The sequence below is a fragment of the Argentina anserina genome, chromosome 7 (assembly GCF_933775445.1).
Source record: "Argentina anserina chromosome 7, drPotAnse1.1, whole genome shotgun sequence".
NCBI classification, from domain to species: domain Eukaryota; kingdom Viridiplantae; phylum Streptophyta; class Magnoliopsida; order Rosales; family Rosaceae; genus Argentina; species Argentina anserina.
Genome location: NC_065878.1, coordinates 13,000,029 through 13,020,897, shown reverse-complemented (window position 1 = coordinate 13,020,897; position 20,869 = coordinate 13,000,029). Strand labels below are relative to the sequence as shown.

Sequence of the window (20,869 nt, the reverse complement as noted above, 5' to 3'; positions counted from 1 at the left end):
CAATATATTCATCGATATAAATGGACGCGATCAACAAGTATTCATATTTATTCATCCATATCTGACTGGAGTAACCAAAGGTTTGTTTGAGAAGAAAGCTTCCAAATTGGCGATCAATACTTCACCTCCGCCCTTAACAGACTCTACTGTATAAACAGCCTTGTGTGGAGACAGAACAACACTCTCCATTGCCACAAGGTCCTTCGCTATATGAGGCTCATTCTCAAACACATCCAAACCAGCACCTCCAATCTCTCCATTCACCAAACACCTGACCAGTTCTTTCTCATCAATAATCGCCCTGCGCCCTATATTAACTACCACTCCATCTTTTCCCAATGCAGATAGGACTTCCTTATTGATCATGTGCCGGGTTTCGTCTGTTAACCCACAACAGATGATGAGAGCGTCACTCTCTGCTGCAAGTTCACTAACATTGGAATAGAAGGGATATGACAAAGACTGCCTCTTGCTCCTCAAGTTGTATGAGATCCTACAGCCAAAGGCCTCGAGTCTTTTGGCAGCTTCAAAGCCAATGCTACCCAACCCAACAATACCAACTCGTTTTCCACCTATATGCAACTTACATAGTGATCATTTGAATCATGACTTCATAAGAAACTACATTTCACATACCAACGGAACTACCTTATGCCATGAAGGGGTTCGGACCCCTCCTAGTATTTGTCAATCCTTAGTTATTCACTATATATATATATATATATATATATATATATATATATGTAACGACCCCAAAATTTCGAGCTTAAAAACTCAAAATTCTAAAGTCGTTAAACACAAAATAATCTCAATAAAATCGAAATCATTTAAGTGCACAGCGGATCATCACTGAGTTATCAATACAACTCAGAAAAAAAAACAATTATTACAACCCAAATTTATAATTTACATTACGTAAGTTGGAATGTAATAATCCTCACAATCTCTCACAAAATAGTCACACAAAATCCTCACACAAGCTGGAGGTAAATCACTTCAAGTCCTCTGAGCGGTCCGTCAATTCCCGCTAATCTACACCTGCGGAGTCATCCACTACACCATCGAATTGGTGCACCGGGATTGTAAACACAAACCCGGTAAGCTTTACAGCTCGTATGAGTAAAATGAAAACATGTAACTCGCATATCAAAATATACGAAAAATCACAAAACAACAAATATAAATGCCCTCATGAGCCAATGGTCAGCCCATCTGGTTGACCCAAAAAAATATGAAATAAAACGCTCATGAGGAAATTAAGTAACCCTTCTGGTTACCCAATGCATTTATAATACGGGTACCAAGAACGCTGGTACACATCTGTTACCCCTCTCGTAATACACCGTTGATATTGGATAGCCACCCGCTACCCAACATCCAAAATACACCGAGTACCCATGAGCAGATAACCACCCGTTACCTCACATGCAGTACTATGGCAGACAGACTAGAGCTCTAACTGTATCGTAACTTTCGCCCGGCCAAAGGCTAGGTTCCGACTTGCCAAACACGTACAATAATCTCACATCATATTGTACCAATCACGTCCGAAGACAAATCAACATTTTAACAATCTCAATGTTAAAAATCACGTACAATAATCTCACATCATATTGTACCAAAAATCATGTCCGAAGACAATCAACATTTTAACAAACTCAATGTTAAAATCACGTACAATAATCTCAGATCATATTGTACAAATCAAAATCACATGCTCGATATTTAAATCTCGTCATCGAAATGACATAAATCACGATAAAATCATAACAGTATATTATATAGCAAACTATATATATATGTACATATTTACCATTTATACAATATATATATATAATCCATTATATCGTATACATGTCATATTTCATAAACACGTCCGAAGACAAAAACTCGTCCGAAGACAAAACTCGTCCGAAGACAAAACATTTTAACAAACTCATGTTAAAACCACGTACAATAATCACACCTCATATTGTACAAAAATCACATCACATGCTCAACATTTAATTCTCGTCATTCGAAATGACCAATTCCAACGAATTCATAACAGTATATAATATAGCAAACTATATATATATGTACTTATTACCATTTATACGATATATACGTAATCCACTATATTGTATACGTGTCGTAATTCAATATTAAAATCTCTTGCAAAAATCTTGGAATCACCGCAAGGGTAGATTCGTAAATAAGTGAGATTTTACTCACCTTATCGACTCGAGCGTAATTCACAATTCCCGATGATATTTCCTTTCCTCGATTTAACGATCACCTTGAAAAGATAAGACAAGCATTTAGAATCGTTTCGTAAACCTTTAAATGCCGAAACAGTAATAATCGGTTACTGTTAAGCAATTTTCGGTTTTACGAAATTACTGTTCAGTGGTACTATTCACTGTTACTATTCACGGATACTGTACAAATATGCAATTAATACGTATTTCTGTACGTATAAATATTATATACGTATTTCTGTACGTATAAATATTACTAAGTATTTCTGTACGTATAAATATTAATACGTATTTCTATACGTATAAATATTAATACGTATTTCTGTACGTATAAATATTAATACGTATTTCTGTACGTATAAATATTCTATACGTATTTCTGTACGTATAAATATTACTAAGTATTTCTGTACGTATAAATATTAATACGTATTTCTATACGTATAAATATTAATACGTATTTCTGTACGTATAAATATTAATACGTATTTCTGTACGTATAAATATTAATACGTATTTCTGTACGTATAAATATTCTATACGTATTTCTGTATGTATAAATATTAATACGTATTTCTGTACGTATAAATATTAATACGTATTTCTGTACGTATAAATATTAATACGTATTTCTGTACGTATACGTACGATTTAAATGTAAATACAAATTCAGTAAATAGAATTTACTAAATTACCCTTTTACAAAATTACTTTTTACATTTACTGAAAGTAATTTATATTTACATTTACCGAAGGTAAAATTTAATTACATTTACCGTAGTAAATAAAAATTACATTTACATTTACCGTACACAGTAAATTACCAAAATACCCTTCTGTCAAAACTGTTTCCACCGCCGCACGTGGGGCCCACGCGCCGAGGCTAACCACGGCGCGTATCACGCCACCGTCGCCTCCAAACTCTCCCCCTCCTCCTCCTCTACCTTCCTACGGCTTCAGATCCCTCCTACGCTACCCTACTCACCCCCACGCGCCGCCTCTAGGCGGCGGTAACCCCAAATCTCCTCCCCCTCCGATTCATCAATCAAGTACATCAATCGATCTATCAATCAAACCCTTACCTCGTGGGGGTGCAGCGATGCCGTGTAGACCACCGGAGAGGCTCGTGAGCACGGCGGAGTCGAATCGAGCCGAGGGCGTGATGGTGCTTCGATCCGCACTTTGCTTGGTCGCAGGTGGAGTAGGAGATGCGGCGACAGCGAGCTAGTCCTCGTGCCCTATCTTCGTCGGTGACGATGCGAGGTGCGGCGGTAAGCTCCGAGCTTGGTTCTGGTTGAAGCTCGTGGCGGCGAGGTACGGAGCGGAGGACTCGGGGTCGTTCGCGGGGGAGCTCGCAAGGCCGTAGAGGGTGGCGGTCTAATCCACGAAGGTCTGAGGGCGGTGATCGGGGAGGGAGCGATTCGGCAGGGAGGGAGGAAGAGAGGGTCGGGTGAGAGAGAGAGAAAGTGAGAGGGAGGCGGAGAGAAACTGAGGGTTTCCAAAAGTGGAAACCCTAATCACAAATCATTCTATTTATACTCGTTTCCAAATCGGAAACTAACTTCCGACGTTAATAACTTTTACATCCGTCGTCCGATTTGAACGTGTCACATGTCCACGCACTCGTATCGACGAGCTCTACAACTTTCGTGAAGGAAGTTTTCGCAACCGATCGACGGAATAAAAGTCGATATAAACGTTACGGAAATGTAACGTTTTTCAATTTAAACGTTCCGAGAACGTTTCCTTTTCTCGTTTACTAACGTCGCAACCAATTACGTTCATTCTAATAAAATTCGAAATTTTATAGAATTCCAAATCAAACTAAAATGTTTGAAATTTAGGGTTATTACAATATATATATATATCCGAAGAACAAATAAAGAGAATATTAATATGGAAATGTTGGTTAAATTTAGCATATTTGTGGTTATGTTTCAGGATAAATAACTGTGTATTATTGAATGATATGGTGGCATATATATAGGCATTTACAAAACCAAAATCCCGTAGGATTCAGAGTCCTAATCTATTACGGAGATGCTAATCTATCTCCTAACGGGAAACCTATTAGGCTAAGACACACACAAGGATAGAATAGTAATTCTTCCAGAACACTCCCCCTTGTGTCTCATGCCTAGGTTGCATGGTGCACACATCGTTGCCTTGGTAAAAACCTTGTTAAGCAAAATAAAAACCTCTTGGGTAAAAACAAAAGCTTGATCGAATGGAAAAAGAGCACAACGCACCGTCTACATTTGATAGCATCATGTGAGGTAGACTCCCCCTGAAGTCTACGAAACAACTCCCCCTGATTAGTGCCATAATCATGGAGTACAAAGAACAACGTATACAACGTTCATTACATGATTCTCAAACGTAGTCTTGGGCCAATGATTAATCATTAATCTAGCCACACATCCTTAGATCATACATGCTATACTTAGCCAAACTTAGATCTTAGGAAACAAGATTGCATAACAACTCAAAACAAGAGTTTGCAATGAAGATCAGATTCTCGGATAGAATGACCTTCACTCACTTAAACGACCATAACTTCTTCGTCAAAATAGGTATCAGCGAACCGTAAAATGTTCTGAAAAGTAGACATCCGTGGCTTTCCAGTGACATAAGGTTCATAACCTAATTCGATCGGAGCAGTTCACAATGCTCTTTCGAAGTTGACTGACTTGCAAATTTCCGGACAGAACTGTCATACTTTGCTAAAACGGCCATAACTCACTCAATATGATAACTATGAACAAATGGTTGGTGTCCCTGGAAAGTAAACACATAGGTCTTTCCAACGGTACCAATTTCACCATATTTCATCGAGCGAGCTATCTTATAGGTCTCGTTGAAGTTGACCTACGAAACTGGACAGATTCTGATTTGTCACATTCAATGTGTCTTTCAGAAAGGAATGGGGGAATGGACCAATGAATGACTGATTTTGATCCGAGACGGAACCGTACGCATCCTCTACGCTACCAGTGTCGACTACTACACCAAGGCGTACGTTGATGTTGCTGGAGCTGCTGGCGGCGTTGGTGTGGATAGGATTTGTGTTGGTTCACTAAGTGTAGAACTAAACCCATGTCAATGGAGTAATGCAAGTCCAATGACGATGCATAGGCGCATAGTTAATCACATCATAATGAAAGCAATAGGGTCCCAACAACACTTACATATATGAATCTATTGCTCATTGAATCTCTTCATCATCTATACTTAGACGGAATAGAGAATCAAGAATCAGCTTTCATATGAACACATATGGGTATGAGTTCTTGCAACCGATTGTACTATGTTCTCTTGTACGTCGCAATCTGATTACATAAGCTCCCCGTGGTCTGGAGGCATTTAAAGTCCCTCGGGCACTCTCATATCCGCGTCAAGATCCCTTTACAGATATTCTATGACCACTATCATATGCTGCAAATCAGTTTTCATGAACACTATTATTGATCAAGTAGCGGAAAACAATTCTGTCCATAACGAGAGAATATAACTCATCGTAGTCAATACTAGGATAATGAGACAATCTTTGCGCCATAAGTCTTGGATATATTGCATGACTTCATCTTTCTCATTACACTTACGAATAACGATCAACATAACAAGTCTTGTTCAGCCTGTATTGATTCTTTCCACTTCGGTCAAGTTGCTCATCGTTGATGCTTTTACAACGGAATAAGAGCATAAGCGAATACATCATCAATCATGGGAGATCAATCCATTAAACACATACGCGCGCTGTATACGATCAATTTGTGAGAATTCTATTCTTCTCTAACATCAGCAAAAGGAGTCTGTAGCGTCCCACAGAAACTTAGTTGATACACATATTTAGAGAATATCTCTTGATGATGGGCGAAATACTTGTGCCTACGCATCTCGCTTCTTTCTGGTTTTGATTCCCGAGAATAATGGTCTCCCCCTCATCTAGGTAGGAGCCAAGACCAAAGCTATGACCCTTACTAGTCCATCTTTGCGTTTGCCGCCCTTGTTTTGTGGTGCAATACCACGGGCGCCGACAACACCACAGCGTACGATGGTGCCATCGCCGGCTTCCTTCCCACTGTCAGGGATGGTGCCAACGGTGCTAGGACCAGGTCATATGAAATTCTCTCATATTCTGAGAGTTCCAACCTTACCGGCACATCATAGCATTTATGTGCAATCTCGTCACTTTCGCAATATCGGTAAAGTCATTGAGCATTGAATCTTTGAATTTCTGGAGGTAGATAATGCGTTGCACATTTACTCACTTTGAGTATTGCGGGATCTTAATGAGACATAGTGTCACACCACGTTAATTTCTGGAGTTAAAACCGGAATGGGAGCATTCCATATCTCCCCCTAACGACGGGAAGTATGTCTCATCAAAGTGACCGTATGCTAATATCGCAGGATAGTGATCAACGGCTGTAGATTGGAAATAGCGGACAAGTGTTGGTGATTCATAAATCATAACCAACCAGAATACTTAATCGTTTCAAGTAGACCCATTGAGATAACTACAATAGAGGCACATAAACAACTTTAACCAAATAGGCGTTTAATGAAAAGAACATTGGGTTCGTATCCAGTAACCATCTGGTACGCACTAAACGCTTGGCAAGTTGTGGGCCTGAAACGAATAAGTGTCGCTGCATGCAACATCATTACATATCCCCATGTAAAAATCGGCAGGTTAGCACCCATAACCAAGTCCGAGCTCTGCTAGATCCTACAGTGAATGAACATGAGGAATAATATGTTCAACGACGATCCCAGTAGATATGCAAAACGAAATCATCAAAGTCGTGGAGGTGAACAATCCAACGGTATCCAATCAAATAGATTTGAGAGGATAGGAAAGGTGGTGAGCCCTTAGGATGATGATTATAGCTAAAACTTTAACAAATGCAGCGTTTCTTGTGGATAGCAAAGCGACGTGTGACCAACGCATCGATGCTCTTAACCTATAACATAAAAATATCGAAAAATGTTTGTATTCGGTTGGATAGGGTCCACTAATGTCACCTCAAATACTTTGTAAGAATCGAATGTTCTCGGTTTGAGCCTTAGCAAATAAGGACTTTCTTGAAATCTAGCAAAAGAACAAGCTTTGCAAAATGAGCGATTGGCATCAGAGATTGTCATGGAGGCATTAGAAAACACGGGAGGCATCACAAGCTCATGTGAAGGAGGGGATGCCGCAACCGACGGCCTTAATTCCATGGAGCCACCGAAATAGGCAGGCTCGGCCTCACCGTACATGGCACAGATAGGCTCGGCCTCACCGTGCATGGCACAGATAGGCTCGGCCTCACCATGTGGAGCATGGGTGAGGTGGTCCTCCAATCGCTTCGTGAACATGAAAAATAGATGATCATATGAATTTCAAAGAACTCGAATCATCATATCTTGTTCAAAATGACCAAAAAATGATCATGTCAAAACCGAGGAGACAGCAAAACCGAACCCATGATTCAAAGAATCTTGAGTTACATAAAGCTACTGCTGTAGACAAGCAAATCTATATCTGCAGACTAACAAAGCTACTGTCTAAGCTTGAAAAAGCTATTGTCAATGAAATCTGACAGATTTATTCCTCTCCATTCTTAACACAAATATCAAGATGAAAATCCATCATTGGCATGTATAGCCTTTAAAACTTAGCAAGGCACGAAGATATAGAATACAATCTTCGCACGAGATCCGTAAAACAACTACCTGCATCGTAGGACAGTGTCGGTAGTTACGCAATTAGCAAGACACTCGATTTCACGGTGGGACATTCTCAAAATGAAGATTAAGAGAGTCAACAACGCAGTGAACTTCTCTAGACAATACGCCGTAGGATATTGTAAGAGGGGGGATTGAAACAAATGTGCAATCCCATCGAGTGTATCACATGGCAATAGAACTACATTCTTCAACTTAAGAATTGGAAAAACATGGTATTGGAGCAGTTGAATACCAAACAATTTGGGTGGTAAAGACCATCCAATTGGTGCGGGTGGTCACCAACAATAATAAAGTCGTTTGAGCTATGAAACGACTTGGAGAAAACCGGAAAATTAACTGGAAAACCATGTCAAAATAACTCAAAACCGGGTGAAATTTGGACTGGGAAAACGTGGCAATAAAAACTGTTGGAAATAGGCCGGAAAAATGACGAGAAACGACGAAAAATCGTAGGAAAAACTCGCCGGAAACCGGCGGCACCGATTGCCGGAAAACCGGCCGGCGGCGGCCGGAAACTGACCGGTATGGAGGCCGGAACTTCAGGTCCGACAGGGGACGCCGGTAGGAACCGGGTGGCAGTGCTGGAAACGCCGGAATATGGCCGGAAGGCGGAGAATACGTCGGTAAAACGCTGGAAAACGTTTCGGAAACGCCGGAACAGTAACCGGAAAAAACGACGTCAATTTTGACGTTCCGAGGTCCATTTTCCAAATTTGAAGGTCCAAAATCACAATGTAGGGCTATTGGGGTCCCATGTAACCCAAAAGCGGCCAATTTAAAAACCACGTGAGTTGTAAACGTTGACCATGCATGCTAAGCCAAGGCAAATAAAATTCTCACGAGTCCATCTTGTAAACAAGAAATTTTATTGAATATGCCAATATTTAATACAACACAACCAAACTTCCAATTTCAATAGACGACTTAAGCTAAATTCGAGCAAGAAACATGGCAATGCCAACGTCATACTTGAAAAATAGTAAGCAGAAGACATAGTCAAAATAGATTGACTAATCAAAAGTCCGTAGCAACAAAATCTTGCATATCGGATCGGGCGGAGCCTTAGCCTGAGGCTCAAAAATATTTGCTTACTTGAGAATGTAAGAATGTTACTTTTCCATCTCTAAAATTCCCTCAAGAAATAGATACAGGTGCCAAAAATGGCATGCGTTTCTTGGATGTGGAGTATGCATCAATGTCAACTCTGATAATGCAACGTCATAGACGTTCATTAAATCACTTGAAGTGTGTCCCATAGAATTCGTTATTTTTGGGATCTTTTGTCAGCAAATAGTGCTGCTTCACAGTAATGAATTTCAACTCAAATAAATGAGTACGTAGACCTTGGGATTATCGTTTATAGACATGAGTTTAAGAAAACTCAAACATTCAAATAACAGTCGCAATGACGACGCATCCATGAGAAACGAGGGTTGTATTGGTTTCGAATAATCGAAATATTCAAGTATGTAACCGGAATTAGAAGGGTTGTGATGTATATGGTCACAAAATAATCGATGCATATCGGCGATTCTCATGATCGCACCCAAAACAGCGGTGTACTCAGACAACCACACGAAATCGATTTTTTCCCCTTAAATAATAACGTGACTCCCCCAAGACCGTCACACTTAAAACGTCGACCAAGAGGGGAATCATATCCCTCTTTGGTCTCATCGGCGTTATAAGAAAGGCCGGAAAAGAAGATATGAAAAAGGCTAATAGCACCCGATAATATATATATATATATATATATATATATATATATGTTCAAAAGCAGCAACTTTAAGAAAAACATACTTGTTGGTCTGCCAAATAGACCGCATATAATTAAATTGCTCTGCAAATCGATTGTCATGCAAGAAGTTGCTCGATGAATTCCTTTTCGATCTTCGTACTGATGTCATAAATTGCGCATGAGTAGCGTCCGTCTCAGGCATGGATGTCATCACAGTGGTACGACAATTGATCATTTTTCCTATACGAGCACGTGAACATTAGTTAGAAACTAAACGTGCGAACAAACGATGTAATAAGTCAATAGGAAAAACCGAAAAAGAAAAAAATATAATATGAAGCCCAAAGGGCTATTGGGCTTGGCAGGCCATATGCCCAAAAGGGTAGAGAAGACGGGAGTAGCTTCTCTTGAGCGAAGACTGCTTGTGAAGTTCACGTTTCTTGCGTGAATATACGGGAGGAGCAATTTTGGATCCTTTGATGCGGGGTCTTGCGGGGCAAAAAGATGTTTTTGCGGAGCGAATGCGGAGGAGATCCTGCGGGGCTGCGTGCAGGGGCAGCAGGGGGGTCGCAGGGGCTGCAGGACAGCAGGGCAGGATGCATGGGCTGCAGGGGTCACAAGCGGGGCTGCAGGTGTCGCGAGCGGGGCTACAGAGGTCGCGAGCGGGTCTGCAGGGGTCGCAAGCGGGGCTGCGGGTGTCGCGAGCAGGGTTGCAGGGGTCGCGAGCGGGGCTGCAGGTGTCGCGAGCAGGGCTGCAGGGGTCGCAAGAAGAGCTGCAGGTGTCGCGAGCAGGGCTGCGTGCAAGGCTGCGTGCGTGCAGGGGCTGCGTGCGGAGCTGCAGGGGGCTGCAGGGCTGGCAGCAGGGGCTGTGTGCGTGGCTGGGAGGAGGGGCTGCGATGCGGCGGCGAGGAGATGCCGGAGGCCGGAATCGATGGCGGCCGGCGGAGGAAGAGAAAGAAAAAAATTTATAGGGCTATAAAAGTTTCAGGGTTTTAGGGTAATGTTCTGATAACGTGTTTCAGGATAAATAACTGTGTATTATTGAATGATATGGTGGCCTATATAGGCATTTACAAAACCACAATCCCGTAGGATTCAGAGTCCTAATCTATCTCCTAACGGGAAACCTATTAGGCTAAGACACACACAAGGGTAGAATAGTAATTCTTCCGGAACAAGTTAATTATTGTTGATGACTTTATTTTATTATGGAAAATGTTTTAGCGTCATAATATGGCGCCATATTTGGCACCGCAATCTCACGTGGCATGTCACGTCACATTGTCATGTCAGCAATTATAATAATCACAAAATGTTATTTTTGAATGGAAATACAATTTTATCTATGTTAATCTAACGACCCTAAATTATTATAAAAAATTGTAGTTCTTTTTTATATCAATGTAATAAAAAATACGATATCTACAAAATATGCTTGAAATATATATATATATATATATATATATATATATATATACAGTTTCTATTCAGAGTGAATTCGAAGCTTCACTCTGAAATTCAGAGTGAAGTTCCAATTTTGGCACACTTTTCGGTCAAATGTTTTCACTATAAGCGATTGAATATTTAGATATGCTATTTAAGATCATCTCTACAAAATTTCATCTATTTCGGACATCGTTAAGGTATTGAAATTAGATGAAATTAATGAATGAATTAAAATTATTCAACGTGAACCGTTCGTGTAAATCTCAATTTTGAAAGCTCAAACCATTGTTAAATTGGATGAAACTTTGTAGAGATGATCTTGAATAACATACCTAAATATTGAATTGCTTATGGTGAAAACATTTGACCGAAAAGTGTGTTAAAATTGGAACTTCACTCTGAATGGGGACTGTAGATATATATGTGTATGTGCGCGCGGGTGAGATATATATAAATATATATATATATACATGTATGTGTGGAGTGCCTATATGGTAATTTTATTAATTAATTATAGTAATGAATTAATCATAAATGTAAATTAATTAAATAAGAAAGTCATGAATCTTGACATATTTGTCACTAGAAAGATTACCATAGACATAATTATATTAAATATGGTATTAATTAAGATATGTATATTCTAGGAAAAATAACATTTGTTACCTTACATATCTCTTAAATCGATTATACCCTAATAAAAGAATATTCCATTTCAGGATAAACCAAAAGAATATTACCTAGAGTTTCATCTATATATAAATTTTGTAGTAACCATACATCGTCTGTTATTTAAAAATAAATATATTTTGTCTATATATATATATATTTCGCGCGTGCACATAAATATTTCAAGCATATTTTCGTAAATTTTAATTTTTTAAATTGTATTTTAAAAGATAATGTGATGAAAAACAAGAAATGATAAAAAGAAAAAAAATATTTTATAATAATTTATAACCGTTGGATTAACAAGAATATGATTGTTTTTTATTTAAAATGACATTTTTAAATAATTTTAATTGTTAATATAGCAATGTGACGTGACGTGACATAACACGTAGGATTGCGGCGCCGAATTTAGCGTCATATTATGTCATCCTAACACTCCTCATTTATTTAATAAAAAAACTCAATAACATGCATATTACATTCTAAATTTAACGGTAGAATTATCTCTAAACTATCATGTTTTATATTTAGACCCCCTTAGGGTTTGAATCCAGTTCCGCCACTGATTATGAATCTATATAAACCACTTCAACACTCTGATATGCAATCAAACACAAGCAAAGAAAGTAACAACGAACAATAAATGACAGACCTTGGAACCAAGAGGATGATTTCCTCTGCTGGACCAAAACCCACGTCTCACGTACGAACCAGCTGCTGAAACCTTCCTACACACATCGATGAACAACCCAACAGCTAGATCGGCAACATCTTCCGAGTGCGCATTTACAGCATTAGTGACAGCAATCCCACGCCGCCGGCACTCGGCTTTGTCAACTCCGTCGGCTCCGGTGCTGGCGGACACTACGATCTTCAGGGCAGGTAGCAGACGGAGGAGGTCGGCGTTGACCGGAGTCTCGGCGCACAGAGGAGGGCCTGGACTGAGCGGGCGTGGGTGGTGAGGAACTGGTCGAGAGGGAGTGGGGATTCCCATGCTCGGAGGATGTTGAACTATTGGGTTCAGTCGGACTCGAAAGAGACGAAGGCGGGTGGTGGGTTGATGATTAGGACTTGTGGGAGGTTAGGCAATGAGGCCATTGGAGATTGTTTCTGTGGTTACCAATTGGGATGAGGATGATCTACTGAATTAGTAGCGTGCAATCAAGTTCAAGTTTGCTTTGTCTTCCCAAACAAATGAGAAGAAGGAGACGTTAACTGTTAAGTATGTCCAGTCCTCTGTTCTTTTCAAATAGAGAATTTGAAATTTTTAATGCACAACCTAAGAAGCACGGACACCCCGCTCTCAATTGCCGTATCGCGTGTCCGTTTCACGGACACGTATACAAAAACGCTCCAATATGTCTAAATACGTTCGGATACATATATTGTATTTTAGACATGGATCGGATACGTGTGTCTCCAAAATGGACACACAATAAGACAAGACACGCGGGGTTATTCGCTATTTACGTTTAAAGAGAAGAAAAAAAACTAATAATATCGATGAATCTCACCTCTCCTCATATCTATGTTGATCTTGACACCTTCCGATCTATGTCAATCTTGACATTGTCCGATCTATGCCGATCTTGACATCGTCCTTGATTGGGAATCCATCATAGGAGACCTTGACAAATTGAAGCAGCTAGCTATCTTAACAAATCAATGAAGTGAATGGTCAATCATGTTCACACGGTCAGTAGCTGACTGTGGAATTCATGCTCAACTACCATTGAATTTAAAAGATTCTTTTCACTCTTGAATTTACATCCAATGGTGGTTGAGCATGAATTCCACGGTCAGCTACCGACATTGTGAACATGACTGAGTGTAGAGTAGTAGGGTGGAGACTTAGTGCATAAATTCTATGATAGCATCGTTGGCACGTGGGAATGAGAGATGACTCTTGAGTTGTTTCTTTTACTCTTTTTCTATGCACATTCACACTATTTTTGGTTCAAAGTTTTTTTTAATTATGGGTATATATATTTAAAATAATATTTAAGTCACGTGTCAACCACGTGTCTGTGTCCAACAAAAATTTCATTTATCGTGTCCACGTATCATATTGTGTCTAATACAGACACTCGTGTCCATGTCCATACAACTTAGTACACAACATATAAATACACGACAATGACGACATGATGATGAATTGATAATTGCCCCTGAAAACTTGATTTATTTTTGAAATTTTTTACTTATAACAAAGTTCCCAAGACATCAAACTTTTGCAATAAGAATATAAGAAAATGAACATGGGCGTATCGATGTTATGTTCTTCCGCCTAGAACCACATTTGCTACTAAAGAATACTGCTTGCTCAAATTTGAATTTCCAACTGAAAACCAGATACAAGGTCAATTTCAGTATCAAATGTAGTTGACTTTGATTCTCAACAATTTGTATAAGAACCCGCACAGAACAGAGTTCCGTGACAAAAGCTTAAAGAAACAAAAGATAGACTAAACAATCGAGCTAATATGATCAAATTCATTCATCCACGACAGGGGAAACCAGAGGTTTATTCAAGAAGAAAGCTTCCAGATTGGCCATGACAACTTCTTTCATACTCTCCGAAGATTCAGGAGTAAATATAGCCGTATGTGGTGATAGAACAACATTGTCCAATGCAAAGAGCTCTTCTGGAACTTGAGGCTCATTCTCAAACACATCGAAACCAGCACCTCTTATTTTCCGACTCACCAAGCACTTCACCAGTTCTTTCTCATCAATTATCGCCCCGCGGGCTACATTAACAATCACACCCTCTCTTCCTAGTGAAGCCAAGACTTCCTTATTAATCATGTGGTGAGTTTGGTCTGTTAATGCACAGCAGATGATGAGGGCATCACTATTGGCTGCAAGTTCAGAAACATTAGAATAGAAAGTGTATGTCGAAGATGTCTTTTCCCGCCTTGAGTTATACGAGATGATGCAGCCAAATGCCTCAAGTCGTTTAGCAACTTCTGAGCCAATGCTTCCTAATCCAATAATCCCCACTCGCTTCCCAGCTAACTGAAATTCACCAGTTGACAGTATTGCATAAAATCAGAAAGTTGAGCAACCATTCGAAGATGCTGATTGAAGAATATTGATGACAACTGAGGAATCATAATTTCGTAATAGCTTACAATCCTTACAGCATAATGTCATTAATGTGTAAAATTTTGTGGTATAGGCATTTCACTAGTCATGATTTGAGTAATGCTTGAAGGATCAAATTAACAGGGGAGCTCAGTTATGTATCAAATACATTGTTAGCTTCTGCTAAGGGTCTCTTCTCACTATCTTAACAGTCTCATAAACCAAAATCAGGGCAATCACCTTTTACCAATATATAAGCTTAGTACATTTACTAATCACCTCGATCATGTTCCCTAAAATAAACACGGCATATATGCAGAATTACCGAGTTGTGCAATCCATAGCAAAGGTAAACAATATAGTATATGAAACAATTAAAAGTACACTTAACATGGAGGTAGAGGTAATGACCTTGGAACCAAGAGGGTATTGTCCTTTGCTACTCCAAAGCCCTTGTCTTACATACCGGTCTGCTGCTGAAAGTTTCCTAAGCACATCAATATACAACCCAACAGCAATGTCAGCAACATCTTCCGAGTATGCACTTCCTGCGTTAGTTACAGAAATCCCACGCCGTCGGCACTCTGCCATGTCAATATGGTTCACACCAACACTGAATGTCATGACGAGTTTCAGTGCCGGTAGCTGCTCAAGGATGTCTGCATTTACCATAAGATAACCGCGAACAAGAAGGGCTTGGATTGAGCGCGCATGGGTGCTCAAGAACTGCTCTAGAGGGAGAGGCGACTCCCACGCTTTCAGGACAGGGAATTTTCCACAAAATTCAGGCGGGAGGCGTGAGAAGATTGATGGCGGATGAATGAGTAGGAGATGCGGGAGTTCCTCCGATAAAACATCATTCTTGGCATCAGAGAATTGCGGTCCGGCCATTGTAGCTTCCTGCGTGGCTGGAAACTGCAAGTCTGCAACAAAAGAAAGGAGACGATGAATCACCGGAAGCTATATGATTGTCAATTGTCAAAGGGCAATCAAAATAAGAAAAGACTGATAATTTCAATGATTTGTTATGGGTTGTTTGTTTACTCAATCATTGAAGCATAAAAAAATCAAACATAGTGTGGCACGTCAAGAACTGTCGTTTAAAGTATTCTAAATTGTGGTGGGTGATTCTGTTGGCACAATTAAACTCTATGAAGTTGACATTTGTGGTGTCTGGCAAATTTATCTAATATCTTACGTCTTGATTGGAGAGGGATGGAGAAACAGTAAAAACAACACCAAGTGGCAATGTGTTGTAAACTATTCTATTGTAAACAACACCAAGTGGCAATGCGTTTACTAACCAAAAATGTCCCGGGGTATTAAAAGTTGGGCAAATTAGAAAAAAGTAGTATCTCCCGTTATCAATTGGAAAAACATCACCATTATGTCTTAATTATATAATAGTCAACTATTTTATATTAAAATTATAAAATAGTTAACAAAATTTGGACAAATTATAAAATAGTCAGTTTTTTCATATTTTTAAGACCGTTGTACCTTTCTCTCTCACTATCAGTGTCTAACCGAATTTCACAAACGAGAAAACACATGACTCTCACTAGTTTTCATCTACTTCCTATTCTGAATTCAGAAAACCTCCCACGCCTTTGATCCTCTCGTCTGCCGACTGTACCAGCTTAGCCTCCCAGCCGTCGTCGTTGTCGTCGCCGTTGCCACCGTCGTTTCGCTCTTTCATTATGACAGTTCTAGCTTCCTCAAAGTTCAGTTACTCTCCTACAAGCTTCGATGTCACCGTCGTCACTCTCTTTCATTTTGACATTTTCCAGCTTCCTCCAAGTTCAGTTGCTCTCCTGCAAGCTTCACCGTCGCCGCCGCCGTCAATCCAGGTTAGTTTCGGCGCAATTTGATTTGATTTTAGAGAACTAATTTGTTTCAATTCAATTCTTATTCAAGCTGTTACTTATGCTTCTTTTGTTTCATTTCGCATTCTAATCATGCATCTTGTTTTTGTATTTCACTTCCAATTCGAACTTGCTACTGGATTTTGGTTATGATTTCTTGCTTGCAAATTGATTTGATTTATTTGTTGTTGTTACTCGTTTTGGTTTTGCTGATCTTTTCCTCATGAATGCTTCAATGTACTGGTTTAGGTTGATCTATGACTTTCATATTCAAGATTGTTTTGAGTTATATCATAAGGTTTTTGAGATTTTGAATTGTGCATTTTGATTGTATGTCTGTTTGTCACATTTATAGTTTCTTTATGATGAATTATGTTGGCATAGGCTTATGCCCAAGAATAATCAGCGTAAAGACACTGTGGACATGCTATTACTGGCCCACACTTACCGTTGACGCACAAGATTTAGCCAGATCTTGCCACAAATGTCAAATACATGGACCTATACGACGAAAACCCTCAAAACCACTATCATACATAGTCAGCCCATGGATTAACTGCCTCTGGGGCATGGATTTGATCAGCCCACTTCCTGTCAGAAAATGCCAATTTAAGTGGGTCATCTTGTGCATCGACTATCACTCCAAGTGGATTGAAGCTGCACCCTTTTCCGCAATAACAACTGAGAAGGTCCAACATTTCCTACAACGCAAAATCTTTTACCACCATGGTACACCAAAGTCTATTATCACGGATAATGGCACACAGTTCAATAACGACCTCCTGATCACGTGATGCAAAGCAAGTGGGACTACGCTCAAGTTTGCCTCTGTCGCGCACCCCAAGACTAATGGGCAAGTGGATGATGCAAAGGGGCTTTGGCCCAAGAAGCTTGACGGAGTATTATGGACAATCTGAACCATGCTAATAGAGGCCATGGGAGAGACACCCTTATGTCTAATGTATGGCACGGAAGGAGTACTCCCCATCGAAGTAATCTAACCAACACAACGGGTTTCAATTTTTGAACCTAAGACCAATTCGGAGAAAATGTAACTATACAAAGACCTCTTGGAAGAGAAACGCATTGCAGTGCACTATCGCAACATCCTGAACAAGTAGCGCGTGACACGCTTCTACAACTCTAGGGTAAAGAACATAAGACTTCAGCTCGGTGACTGGTCCTAAAGAAAGTTCAAGCAAAGGTCACTCACTATGCCCAAGATAGGAGGGACCATATAAAATTATGGAGATCGTTGCGCCCAACACGTACTACCTGGAAGACAAGTACGGAGAAAGACTAACCCACCCTTGGAACATGGAACAACTTAAGTACTACTACAGGTAACGGTCCGCGCGTAGCGTAACACATAGGGACTTAGACTGTTTTAAGTACTTATAGCACACTGCCAAAAGCTATCTTTGTACATTTGGCTACGGCCAAGCTATTAATGAAATAAGAAATTTTTCAAACCATTGTTCCTTATTACGCCATTACACACTGGCGCATTACGACAATTAAATTCCTTCGACAGACTATTTCATACACCCTGGAGTTAGTGAAAGTCAGGGGCCCCTTCTGGGCGGTTTTCTGCCTCTTGGGCTGCGGCGCTACGACCGTCATGTCGATCACATCTTCAGGTCCGGGGTGGCCTTCGACTTATACTGGGTGGCGACCACTTTCTGTGTTTTTTCTTCCCTCCCCCCTCTAATGACTCTACCGGCATGGCCAACCGTGGATTATCATATAGCCGTCCAACCCGTTCCGCATCGTTACTATGGGGCATGTCTTGCTCGTTTGGCAAAGATGCATCTGTCGGCACTGCTAAGTCTATGGCATGTGACATGTCCTCAACCCGCTTCATGGCATCATTCACTTTCTTGCTTGCTACCGCAAACTGCTTGGCCATCACTCGTTGCAGGATGGTTAGAGCGAGTCCTTCAATGTCCGCAATCACGTGGGGGTCTTCTTGCTGCAAGAACCTCGCGTAGCAAATGCGTTCTGACTGCTCGAAGTTCTTGTTTACCGAGAGCATCGTAGCTGCGCACACACAATCACGGATCAATACGCCAAAAAAAAAAACAGAAAATGTGTAGTAGCGTCATTTACGGTGGCGGCGCAATAATCCTTGCTCAAATAATAGGTACGGGTTGGTCAACACCTTCAAATCGTGGATCAGGTCCTGGCCCTGGCACCTTCACAAGTACGTCACATGGTTGACACGCTCGACTTCGTGCTCTGATAGCACCAACATTCTCCCTGATGCACAAAATAAAAGCAACCGTACATTAGTACACAACTATTACATAGAACACAATCAATAAAACTGACACCTACAGTTAATAGCTTGAAAGTGTGAGGGGATGCGCTTTTTTGGGAGATACTCCTTCACGTGGGTACGCCCGTACTCCCACCCACTTTTTGCAATAAATCTATTCTTTCTCCAGTTTGCTTCCGAGGAGGGCCAATTATCTATCACTTAGAACTCGCTACGTTCATCCCGCCTAACGAATCGCATAGTCCTTCTGTTCTCGTTGCGTTAGTTGTAGTCTATCCTAAATAGGTGGAGTACTTCCGTCGCAGTGGGAAACCAACGCCCCGGTCATGACTTGGCACCAGACGCACCTCACTCTCTCGGTTTCCTCGTGTCCTGACTCCATTGAACTCGTTGACTCACTATTTTCCCAATTAACTAATACCTCCGCAAAGACTGCGGCGCGACTACAACAACGCAGCTGGCTATCCCTACTTCGCCGCACTAGATTCAAGTAGTTAGCCAACAATTTATTCGTCCAAGAATCGAATGATGTTGACGCGGACCAACTTCTCTCTGCGTGCGCAGAATTGCTGTCAGTTAGGACATTTATCCTAGACATTATGCCGTAGCAAGCAACACCGCAGTCAACCACGAACGACCAAAACTGAAGAACATGAAGAACACCGAACCCAGATTCGGGCAATACTCATCGACAACCACCCACAGAAACACCTTCCCCAGCCGGAAAACACTTGCCCACAGATCAAACAGACCCAAAAACCATAAATTTTGACAGAAAACATAGCGCCAAAACCCACTGAATGACCCCACAACCCAAAAATCATCAAAACCAACCCAAACATGCAAACAAGAATAAGGGGTTTCGACAGATACATACATTGGAGAACGATTTGCACAACTCCAATGAGATTGTGATCGTGAAGAATGTGTCCAGAGCAAAGGAGGGAATGAGAGAACTTTCGGGAATTCAAAAAAACTTAAAACTGTTGATAATGACAGTTGCTCTCCCTCCTACCTTTTATATTAACCCTACACTTCCCTACACCCATCGATCTCTCACAGGTAATTACCAGCCGTTGATGTCGAAAGACACCAGCCGCATCGTAGCCCTTGACCCAAAAGGGGTCATCCTAGATCTCGCCACGTGGCACGAGTCACCGAGGTGACACCTCGATAACGTACGCGTAAATATTTACTACGCCATGACGGACGCTCTACGCTTAAAGACAGCGTCCAAACACGTCATACGCGTAAAGATTTACAACGCCATGAAGGACCCACTACGCTCAAAGACAGCGTCCAAAGAGCTCCTACGCGTAAAGATTTACTACGTCATGATGGACACACAACGCTCAAAGACTGTTTCCTAAAACATCCTACGCGTAAAGATTTACTACGCCATGACGGACACACAATGCTCAAAGACAGCATCCAAAGGCGTCCTACGCGTAGAGATTTACTACGCTATGACAGACGCACTACGCTCAGAGACAACGTGCAAAGACGTCATATGAGTAAAGATTTACAACGCCATGATGGACCCACTACGCTTAAAGATATCGTCCAAATAGGTCCTACGCGTAAAGATTTACTACGCCATGATAGACACACTACGCTCAAAGACAACGTCTAAAGAGGTCATACGCATAAATATATAATGCGCCATGACGGACACACTACGCTTAAAGACAGCGTCCAAAGACGTCCTAGGCGTAAAGATTTACTATACCATGTCGGATGCACTACGCTCAAATACAGTATCCTAAGACGTCTTACGCATAAAGACAGCGTCCAAATAGGTCATATG

At 40.7% G+C, this 20,869-nt stretch overlaps 1 protein-coding gene and 1 pseudogene across 1 annotated transcript; both read right to left on the bottom strand.

The window, feature by feature from the left end:
- Positions 1 to 51: 51 nt before the first annotated feature.
- Positions 52 to 12,930, bottom strand: LOC126802510 (glyoxylate/hydroxypyruvate reductase HPR3-like; annotated as a pseudogene).
- Positions 12,931 to 14,130: 1,200 nt separating this feature from the next.
- LOC126802508 (glyoxylate/hydroxypyruvate reductase HPR3) lies at positions 14,131 to 15,959 on the bottom strand. The gene is made up of 2 exons (XM_050530146.1): positions 15,331 to 15,959; positions 14,131 to 14,850 (listed from the first exon to the last, which is right to left on the bottom strand). Exons 1-2 carry the CDS (start codon positions 15,808 to 15,810, stop codon positions 14,326 to 14,328), a joined length of 1,005 nt encoding a protein of 334 aa, XP_050386103.1. The 5' UTR covers positions 15,811 to 15,959; the 3' UTR covers positions 14,131 to 14,325.
- Between the last annotated feature and the right edge of the window lie 4,910 nt (positions 15,960 to 20,869).